Raw genomic sequence first — 11,552 nt, 5'->3', positions numbered from 1 at the left:
AACTCTCTGTTCACTGTGATGGACCAGTCAAGATGTTTGTAAAAGCTGAATGAGGATGATTCTCAGTCACAACTTGTGTGTGTGTGTGTGTGTGTGTGTGTGTGTGTGTGTGTGTGTGTATATACCACTCTCTGCAGTGAATCGATGAGGTTCTGAAGGTCAATGTCGTCTCTGTACCCTTTCACGTTCACTATAAAGAAGTCACTGATCCACTTTCTCAGGGGTTCCTGAAACACCAGCGCTAACACGGCCGCTGTCAGCTCCAGAAAGAAGATAAAGCCAATCACACTGGAAAACTACACACACACACACACACACACACACACACAGTCAGTTCATTTGTGTGAAACTGCAGGCACTTGTTTTGCTAACATGTGTGTGTGAGGCATTTCAGGGGTGAGACAGTTGTTTGTGAGACAGGTGTAAGTAACTACAGTAATAAGGTCACAGCAGGTCAGTGTACTGTAATGCAGAGTGTCATTATTTATGTCATTATTTTGCTCTAACGCTCTAAGACTTCTTTCTTTTTTTTTTTTAGAATAAATATAATATGAATTAGAACAACGATCTTACAAAGCGGAGCAGACAGATGTTCTCCCTCAGAGCTCCCACACAGCCAGCAAATCCCAGGATGAATGTTACCATGCCGACCAGCAGAACCAACCAGACTGGGTCAAACCCATGCAGACGGGTCACCTGGGTCAGGTCCAGAAGCACACCCTACACATATACAGAGTTTAGTGCACACTAATGTCAAGCTAACTGCTAACAACTAGCATCTAAACACACATCAGTAGGTGTTTGTGTGTATTTGTATCTGTGTTTAACGCTGAGCTCTACAAAGCTACTGATGAAATGTTATTATTACTCCTCACCTTCTCACTCCAGGCCCAGAATCCAATTGCAATAAACGCTGCTCCGGCCAGCTGACAGAAACACACACACACCCACAAACACAAACACACAAAAACACACAAACATACACAAACACACACACACACAAAAACATACACAAACACACACACACAAAGACACACACACAAAACACACAAATATACACAAACACACACACACACAAAAACACACACACACAAACACACACACAAAAACACACACACAAAAACAGACACACAAACACAGTTGAGTGATGGTTGTGAGAATCTAATTTCAGTTTGTGTACAACATTAAATGTGTGATTGGATAATCATACAACATTGAGGCAAACACACAAAGGGACATTTACACTGACACACACGTCTCCTGTCCAGAACAACAGTGCTGTCTGCAGACTCTAGTGTTCCTTAACACGAACGTAGGAAACTAACTATCACGAGTGATTCAACTTCCTGTCAGAGAAACTCAGACATTCAGCTACACTGCAGAATCAACACACACACACACACACACACACACACACACACACACTTCCTGTTAAAAGCTCTAATGGTGTGTGAGGACACCAAATACTTCATATTTCAACTGCGTATCTGTTTCCTTAGCGCAACCTTTCACAGAAAAATCACAATTCTCTCACACACACACACACACAACATAAACTCAACATGCAGCTGACTGTCTCTTATCGCACAAGAGTGGAAACAGACATGGTGTATGTGTGTGTTTGTGTGTGTTACCCAGAAGATGATGTTGTAGCTGAACATGAGATATTTGTAACAGCAGCTGACCTCCGCGTTGTCATATCTGTAATAATACATCTCACACTCCTGTTAGAACACAAACACACAGTGAAATCATTTTAATCTGAGAATAATGTGTGTTTATTATGTCTGGAGATTAACACACCTGACACACACACACACACACACACACACACACACACACACATATTTATATCTAATAAACTTCATTATATCTGTTAATAATGATAATAAAGATGTTTAGGGATAAATAAACAAATACAGTTGTTTCTGCTCTCTGATCTAATTCGTGTGTTTCGGGTGAAATTGTATTTATTTACCAGTTGTTTACACCTTATTTATCATTTATTTATCCGTGTTTACTTAGTTAGCACTTAGCTATAAACAGTTAGCCTGCTAGCATTGTAGCTATGCTGTAAGTTTAACTACACGTACAAACAGAAACTCTCTAATAATGACGTCAATGTGGATTAAAACAAGATGGAGAAGAAAAAGGAATAAAATAATGATAAATATTTAATCACACACTCACCACGAAGTGAAACTCTGTGTACTGGAGCTCTGGGCGTGTGTTTTCTCTCTCTCACACACACACACACACACACACACACACACACACACACACACACACAACAGACACAACAGACACACACACACACACACACACACACACACACACACACACACACACTCTCACACACAGACACACACACACACACACACACACACACACACACACACACACACAGACAGACACACACACACACACACACACACACACACACACACACACACTCTCACACACAGACACACACACACACACACACACACACACACACACTCTCACACACACACACACACACACACACACACACACACTCTCACACACACACACACACACACACACACACACACACTCTCACACACAGACACACACACACACACACACACACACACACACACACACACACACACACACACACACACACACACACACACACACACACACACGGAATCACGTGATCGATGACGTCAATAACTCTGCACCGCGTGACTCCTTTGGAACCCGATATAAATGAAATATGAAACCGAACACTGAGAAATTAACATCGAGTCTGTAATAATTACAATAAATTAGAAAAGTTCATTTATTACAGTAATTTAACTGAAACAGTGAAACTCGTGTATTAAATATAATATTATATAAACTCACACAGACTCACATTTAACAAAAACCCACAAATTCACTTTCTCAAAACTTTGTTTATTTACTGAACACTGAACATGTACTGAACACTGAGGCTCCTTGTGCTTCTGCCTCAGTTCAGCATGGAGGTGATCAGTCTGTAGCACTGCTCAGGTGGTGTGGAAGCCCAGGTCTCTTTAACACTGGCCTTCACATCATCTGTGGGCTCTTGTTCCTCATTTTCCTCTTGACAACAGCTCACAGATCCTGTATGGGGTTCAGGTCTGGTGAGTTTACTGACCAGTCAAACACACCAACACCACGGTCATTTAACACCTTTTGGTGCTTTTGGCACTGGGAAATGACATCAGTATCTTTAAGAAGCTGCTCAGCAGAAGGAAGCATGAAGTGCTCTAAAGTTTCTTGGTAAACGGATGCAGTGACTTTGGTTTTCAAAAAACACAGTGGACCAACAGCAGCAGATGACGTTGTACACCAAATCATCACAGACTGTGGAAACTTAACACTGGACTTCAAGCAACTTGGGCTATGAGCTTCTCCACCCTTCCTCCAGTCTATGAGCTTCTCCACCCTTCCTCCAGACTATGAGCTTCTACACCCTTCCTCCAGACTATGAGCTTATCCACCCTTCCTCCAGACTATGAGCTTCTCCACCCTTCCTCCAGACTATGAGCTTATCCACCCTTCCTCCAGACTATGAGCTTCTCCACCCTTCCTCCAGACTTTAGGACCTTGGTTTCCAAATGAACTACAAGACTTGCTCTCATCTGAAAAGAGGACTTTGGACCACACAACAGTCCAGTTCTTCTTCTCCTGAGCCAAGCTAAGACGCCTCTGACGTTGTCTGTGGATCAGGAGAGGCTTAACAAGTGGAATACGACAACTGTAGACAAATTCCTTGTCACGTCTGTGTGTGGTGGCTCTTGATGCATTGACTTAAGTATTGACGTAGACTTAAGTTATGGAAGCATATGGTTTTCTGACAAGTATGTTTTACACACAGAAGGAATTTGGTACCAGCTGTCAGTGACCCTCAAAAGTACAGACATTAATAAATAAAAACATCATACATTTAATTTACAGACAAAGCTGTACAGATTAAATAAAGACAATAATATACAGAGTATTGACAGGGCAGTGATGTATATAAAGTGTCAGAGTGTGTCACATACAGTATGATGACTGTAGAATTCACAATATAGACTACACAATGTGTGAGTAGTAGTACAAGCAGTAGTGTGTGTGTGTGTGTGTGTGTGTGTGTGTGTGTAACGTGGGGATGAAGTAATGAGTGACTGATCTTAGAATACAGTATCTGTAAATGTGGAGAGATTTGTACAGATCATGTTGGTGCTTCGAAACAGCAAGTTACACAAGTTGAATTTGTTATGAGAATAGAATAGAATAGAAAGCCTGTATTGTTATTGTGTAGCTCTGCATACAACAAAATTGGTTCCTGTCGATGTAAAGTAACAGACATATCAGCAAGAATCGCACCAAGCAGTGTAAGATGAGTGTAATGACAGCTGTCACCTTGCACTGCAGTGCAAAAGTCTGACGATGTGCATCATGGGAGTGAGATTCAGGTGTCAAACTACTGCTCACCAGGTTATGAGTTTATATCCCAGCACCACTAATCTGCCATTGCAGGGCACCTGAGCAAGGCCCTTAACCCTCACATGCTCGCTTAAATAAGTGATATAAATGTAAGTCACTCTGAACAATGACGTGTGCATACGACTTCATACTCATTAATATTCACTAAGTAAGGCTCTTTGGACATCTGTTAATTATCCTCATCCACTTTCCTTACTATTTACATATTATTATAATGTAATATATATTAGTGTTGTTTAGTACGTTAGACACACTCTGTTTGTTTTATATTTTTATCTTTATTAATTGTAGAAAAATAAAATCACACTGTAATCTATTTACAACAAAGGTTTAAAATTGTGTACAATTATTCAGTTAAACATATAGATAAAATAAATTCAGCTGCCAAGAAGATTACAGTATTATAATGAAGATTATATTTAAAATAAAGCTGTGTGTAATTATGTTAAACAGGTGATGGAGTCAGAGGTGGTGTTACTCATTAATAATAGTTTCATTATTTATTTTTGACTATTTATAATTGAAAACACAGGACGGACATTCTCATGGCAACAGGTAGGAATGACAGCCGCTGTTCTCCATGGAAACGTGACGAGGTACCTGGTCCATGGAATCCCAGAAAGAGGAGGTGGAGTCACAAACATATTCCACTTTAATAGAGAGATTCATCACAAAACCCGTCTGAAACACACACAAAAATCATATCATTATTTTACTATAGTCAGTGGGACATGTCACATAAAGACGTTAATGCGTGTATGAAGTGGTATGAAGTCTGTTTGTGTGTGTGCATGCATGCATGTGTGTGTGTGCATGCATGCATGTGTCTGTGTGTGTTTGTGTGTGCGCGCATGTCTGTGTGTGTGTGTATGCGCGCATGTCTGTTTGTGTGTATGTGTGTGCATGTGTCTGTTTGTGTGTGTGTCTGTGTGTGCATGTCTGTTTGTGTGTGTGTCTGTTTGTGTGTATGTGTGTGCATGTGTCTGTGTGTGTGTCTGTGTGTGCATGTCTGTTTGTGTGTGTGTGTGTCTGTTTGTGTGTATGTATGTGCATGTGTCTGTTTGTGTGTGTGTCTGTGTGTGCATGTCTGTTTGTGTGTGTGTGTGTCTGTTTGTGTGTGTGTCTGTGTGTGTGTGTGTGGGTGTGTGTGTGTGTGCATGTGTGTGTGCATGCATGCATGTGTCTGTTTGTGTGTATGTGTGTGCCTTTTTGTGTGTATGTGTGTGCATGTCTGTGTGTGTGTTTGTGTGTGCATGTCTGTTTGTGTGTGTGTGCGCGCATGTCTGTTTGTGTGTGTACCTGTTTGTGTATATGTGTGTGTGTATGTCTGTTTGTGTGTTTGCATGATGGCGTGTATGTTTGTCTATTTGTGTGTGTGTTGTGTTACCTTGCTGTGTGTGTGAATAAAGGCTGAACTCTTGTTGTTGATCCTCTGAACACTTTTCTAAATCCAACAGCGCTTCTAGAGACTGAACCTCCAAAGTAACCCTGGGAAGCTGCATTACGTTGTCAATCACTTCCTCATCCAATAAGAAGGCCTCAGGGTCACATGACTGAGAGCCAGTAGTGTGGTCACAATGATGGGTGGAGCTTTTAATACAGTACGAATCAAAGCTGCTGGCCAGAGAGGAGATCTGCTGAGCAAGGATGCTGATCTCAGCCTGCTCCATCTCACTGTAACGTACAGCAGGGGGGGGTGGAGTCAGCAGACCTGTCCACCCATAATCCTCTGGGGCATGGAATGTTCTACTACTTCCTGTCACTAATGCAGGAAATGAATTAAAGTCTTCAAGGTACAGGAAACTGTCAGACACACTAGGGAGTTCTGTGTGGTCGTCTGACACACTGAGCTCAGTGTGATAGCAAAATGGTGTCAGAGTCGAAAAGGTGGCATCAAAACTGGGCCACTGGATGTTCTGAGAGGGGGAGGGGTAAATAGGACAGTCTGCTGAGGAGCCGAACAGGAAGTCTATGTTTGCAGTTTCCTGTGCTGGAGAAGAGAAGGAGGAATTGGGGCTGTAGGGAAGAGAAGATGATGCTGCTGTAGACACTCGTCTGTTTTTCCTTCTCCCGCTCTCAGCACTGACCTCTGCTGGTCTCTTGTTGGAACGCAGGGAATTCTGTGGGACTGGAGGACTGGGGGATGGAGGAGTGCTGAGTTTGTGTCTCAGATCCTCAGCCACGACTTCACTAAAAACAACACAATAATACTTTCTTATCATCCTGCATCACTTTCTGTTCCTGTTTCCTCCAGGAAGTGCAGCTGGAGTTCATGATGAACAGTGTGTTAGCTGTAGAATGTTAGCTGTATATGAGGTATTATTACCTGATTATGTAATTGGAGCAAGTGATCATGTGACTCTCTGTGTCTCTGGTTGCAATGATGTAGAGCCAAACCCAATTCAGCTGTTTGTCCTGCACTCGCAGCACCAAGTCTACCTGCTCACAGTGCACTGTACACACACACACACACACATTACCGCTAGTTGCTAGACGTTGTGCCTAATTTTTCAATACCAGGCCCAGAATGTGTGTGTGTTAGTACTTTATGTGAGACTTACTTAATTGTTTGTGTTCTTTTGCGCTCAATAACAGGTCATCAGGGTGGATGATGCTATACCAGGATCGTCCAATTAGTTCCTCTGCTTCATAACCTAAATATAACTCTACACTGCACACACACACACACACACACACACACACACACACACACACACACACACACACAGTGTTTGAGTCAAAGATCTGTATGTTTATATCTCACAACTACTGTGTGTGTATAGCATGTCTGCAATTTGTGTGTGTGTGTGTGTGTGTGTGTGCATTACCTGTAATGTGCGTGTGTGTATCTCATATCAGGCGTGTGTGTGGTGGTAAAGCTGTCTCTCTCTCTAAGTAAAGGTGAACACAAAGCCACCATCAGGTGCCGCTGAGGGTCGAACATACGCAACCTGACCAGCAGGGGGCAGGACTGTCTATTAGTCCTGAATAAACATACACAGTTCCTCTCTACAGACAGACAGACAAACAGAGAGGGGGGGAGAGGGAGAGAGAGGGAGACAGAGAAAGAGAGAGAGAGAGAGAGAGAGAGAGAGAGAGAGAGAGAGAGAGAGAGAGAGAGAGAGAGAGAGGCAGGTTATAAACACATTATTATTATTAGAAAAGCAAACTTTGTGTCTGTTAGATGGGACTCTGTATGTGTGTGTATGTGTGTGTGTATGTGTGTGTGTGTGTATGTGTGTGTGTGTATGTGTGTTTGTGTATGTGAGTGTGTGTAACCTATTGGTTAAGGTGTTGGGCTACCAATCATAAGGTTGTGAGTTTGAATCTCAGCTGCACCAGGCTGCCCAACCTTGGGCCCCTGAGCAAGGCCCTTAATCCTCAACTGCTCAGTTGTATAAAAATGAGATAATTTAAGTCACTCTGGATTAGAGAGTCTGCTAAATGCTGAAAATGTAAATTGTGTTACCTGTGTTTAGGTTCCCATCCTGCAGGTAACTCTTGACTTTTTCTGCATCGTTGTTGGTGATCATGCTGTAAAATGTGTCTCCCTGCAGAACCTCCACCTGACCATCATTACAACACATGGACTTATTTAAACACGATCTTCATATGATGTCATAGATCACATTATAGCAGTGTGTGGAGTAAAACATAAACATGTTACTAACCATGGACAGGCCGAGGTAGTGCGACACGTTCTCTGAGACGTACAGTAGTTTCCCCTCACTGGTCATCGCTACCAAAAACCCAGGAAGTGCATTTAACACATCTTCACATTCAGGAGTCACACCATCACCATCACCAGCACCAGCACTGTCACCATCACCAGCACCAGCACTGTCACCAGCACCAGCACCATCACCATCACCATCACCAGCACCATCACCAGCACAAGCACCGTCACCACCGACACACACTGCATCACCTTCACAAAGAAACAGACACATACAGGTCATGAGGCCCGCGTGCACGAGTGATTAATGTACTCAGATGAATACAGTAAATCAGGTTAAAGGCCTTACGCGCGAGCAGCACGGATTTCCGGATGAACGTGCAGATGACGGACATCGCGTGCAGGTACGTGAGACGCTCGCGGTCCATGGCTCTGATCGGTAGAAGCGCGCGCAGCTTCCGTATTTCTGCATTAATCAAATCACGCCGCGCTTTCGAAGCTCCTTTGGTGGACCTGCACGAGCGCGCACACACACACACACACACACACACACACACACACACACGCACACACACACACCCGCACACACACACATACATACACACACACACCCGCACACACACACCCGCGCACACACATACATACACACAGACGCACACACACACCCGCACACACACCCGCGCACACACACACATACATACATACACACACACGCACACACACCCGCACACACACACATACATACACACACACACACACACGCACACACACCCGCGCACACACCCGCACACACACGCACACACACACGCACACACACACACACACGTGTCAGTTTAATAATACGATTTAAAATGATTCGCTGTGACTGAAATGAAATCTTCGCACCATTAGTGTGTGATTGTTTTTAACTCAGTGTAAATCTTTAACTTTAATTCTATTCGTTAAATATTAATATTATAGAACTCGTGTCCTCGTGCAGCCTGTTTTTATTTGATTAACACATCTAATTATTCTAAACTAATTTTCATTGTTAAGTGTTTCATTAAGAGTTAGTGATTATTTACTCTAATAAGTTTTGCTAGTTGATTGTGAGGTTTATAGTGCGGCGGTTTTACACTTTGTTCTGTGCCTCATGTTGATCCCTTAATGATGGTGATTAACGGTGTAGTGACACAAACTCACCGGAACGTCCGGCTCTTCCTCACGGAGCCGCGCGCGTCTGGAGGCGACGAGATGGATGATGATGATGAAGAACATAAAGAAGATGAAGATGAAAAATAGGATATTGATTGTCCAAGCGTCATGTCTGGTGTTCAGCCTCTGGTCAGCGAAAAAAACAGGTTTTAATTAATTAATGAATAATGAATGAAACAAGAAAAAAGAAAGTATCACAACAGAAAATTGTATCAGAAGAGACGAGCAGAGTGAATGTGTGTGTGTGTGTATGTGTGTGTGCGTGTGTGTCTCACATCAGCGTGAATGTGTGTGTGCGTGTGTCTCACATCAGAGTGAATGTGTGTGTGTATGTGTGTGTGCGTGTGTCTCACATCAGAGTGAATGTGTGTGTGTGTGTAGGTGTGCGTGTGTCTCACATCAGAGTGAATGTGTGTGTGTGTGTGTGTCTCATATCAGAGTGAATGTGTGTAGGTGTGCGTGTGTCTCACATCAGAGTGAATGTGTGTGTGCCTCACCTCAGAGTGAGTGTGTGAGTGAGTGTGCAGGTGTGTGTGTGTGCCTCACCTCAGAGTGAATGTGTGCACGTGAGTGTGTGTGTGAGTGTATGTGAGTGAGTGTGTGTGTGCCTCACCTCAGAGTGAGTGTGAGTGTATGTGTGTGTAGGTGTATGTGTGTGAGTGAGAGCGTGAGTGTGTGTAGGTGTGTGTGTGTGTGCCTCACCTCAGAGTGAGTGTGTTAAAGACAGTGTGTATTGAAAGCCTTTATAGGCCGCGCACTCAGAAAAAACGTGACGTAATCACCAGGAGCTGTTTAAAGTGAAGGGGCGGGGTTAATCAGCGGGAGGGGATCAAATGGGCGTGGCTTCACAGCACTAACCTTTAATGAGCTGATTTTACTGTAAAATACTTATTAAAGTAAACAGTGAAATAATCATATTCAGTGTTAAACCATCATAAAATAAAATTAGCATATTTATATATTAGTAATAAATTTCAGACATAACTAATGCTAAAAAATAATTAGTTAAAGTTCAGTGAAACAGAACTCATAGTGTATTATCACTAGTGTGTGTGTTTCAGCTGCTGATGTCTGAGTAGAGGACTGTGTGTGTGTGTGTGTGTGTGTGTGTGTGTGTGTAAGGAGCTGTAGTCCTGACTGTGTATTATCAGGAACATGTGGACACACTGATCGGAGATCTGCTCCTGTAAACACAGATCATTATCAGTGCAGAGCTACTGAACCCCCCCCCACACACACACACACAATACAGTGTGAATAACATTTATTAGCCCCTAACTAAATAATTATTACTAAATATTAAAAGCTTCAGTGTTTCTTTTCCAGTCCACTGTGCAGGTGATTTTGTGATGTTCTGTAAATACAAAAGCAACTAAAATTCCAAACACAATAAGATCTTGTATTATTGTGAGTTCTCATCATCATTGGTGTGATTTAATTTCCACTGGTTACAGTTTAAAGTTCATGTAAATCCTGGTGGTAGAAATTAACTACAAAAAAAACATGTACAAAGAAATACAACAACAATAATAAATGACACACACACTATTGCTATTAGTGTGATGGACAGAGACACTTTTGTTTATATCATTAAGTCAGTAAGTGTGTGAGAGACAGAAAGAGTTTCCTGTGTCTCCTGAGAGAGTCTCTACAACTCTGTTAGCCGCCAACTCACACAGAGCGTCTGCAGGCAGCACTTAAGCAGATAACACACACACACACACACACACACACACACACACACACACACACACAGTGCTTTATAACAGAGCAGTACTGACAGACTGAACTCACAGAAAGGAAACAAACCAAAACATAAATATGATTTATTACTTCAGATAGAGACACTGATATAGAAATAAAGACAGACTGAGAAACAGACATGTTATACACAGAAAGAGAGAGAGAGAGAGAGATAGAGAGAGAGACAGAGAGAGAGAGAGAGAGAGATAGAGAGAGAGACAGAGAGAGAGAGAGAGACAGAGAGAGAGATAGAGAGAGAGACAGAGAGAGAGAGAGAGAGACAGAGAGAGAGAGAGACAGAGAGAGAGACAGAGAGAGAGAGAGACTTTATTTGACTTTTTCAACACTTTATTTACACAAGTCACATATTAAAATTCATGGCGACTTAATAAATAAATAAATAAATAAATAAATAAATATGTTGAGATGGTTTCTACATCGATTAAAACATGGGTGA

The 11,552-nt window shown here is 42.4% G+C and overlaps 2 protein-coding genes across 2 annotated transcripts in view; both read right to left on the bottom strand.

Moving 5' to 3' along the window:
- tspan14 (tetraspanin 14) overlaps positions 1 to 2,342 on the bottom strand; it is a 5,678-nt gene extending 3,336 nt beyond the window's left edge. Inside the window, exons 1-5 of the mRNA XM_060871569.1 lie at positions 2,191 to 2,342; positions 1,635 to 1,724; positions 876 to 926; positions 574 to 720; positions 126 to 296 (exon numbers count right to left, since the gene is read on the bottom strand). Of these exons, the coding sequence (XP_060727552.1) occupies positions 126 to 296; positions 574 to 720; positions 876 to 926; positions 1,635 to 1,715 (450 nt within the window). The 5' untranslated portion in view covers positions 1,716 to 1,724; positions 2,191 to 2,342. The remainder of the gene's footprint in view (positions 1 to 125; positions 297 to 573; positions 721 to 875; positions 927 to 1,634; positions 1,725 to 2,190) is intronic.
- Positions 2,343 to 5,023: 2,681 nt separating this feature from the next.
- Positions 5,024 to 9,471, bottom strand: npas4l (neuronal PAS domain protein 4 like). The gene is made up of 9 exons (XM_060871479.1): positions 9,341 to 9,471; positions 8,508 to 8,671; positions 8,340 to 8,410; positions 8,154 to 8,294; positions 7,952 to 8,048; positions 7,044 to 7,148; positions 6,809 to 6,935; positions 5,870 to 6,672; positions 5,024 to 5,163 (listed from the first exon to the last, which is right to left on the bottom strand). Exons 1-9 carry the CDS (start codon positions 9,460 to 9,462, stop codon positions 5,135 to 5,137), a joined length of 1,659 nt encoding a protein of 552 aa, XP_060727462.1. The 5' UTR covers positions 9,463 to 9,471; the 3' UTR covers positions 5,024 to 5,134.
- Positions 9,472 to 11,552: the final 2,081 nt, after the last annotated feature.

This window comes from Tachysurus vachellii, chromosome 6, assembly GCF_030014155.1.
Source record: "Tachysurus vachellii isolate PV-2020 chromosome 6, HZAU_Pvac_v1, whole genome shotgun sequence".
NCBI classification, from domain to species: Eukaryota; Metazoa; Chordata; class Actinopteri; order Siluriformes; family Bagridae; genus Tachysurus; species Tachysurus vachellii.
This window is presented reverse-complemented; position numbering and strand designations above follow the sequence as displayed.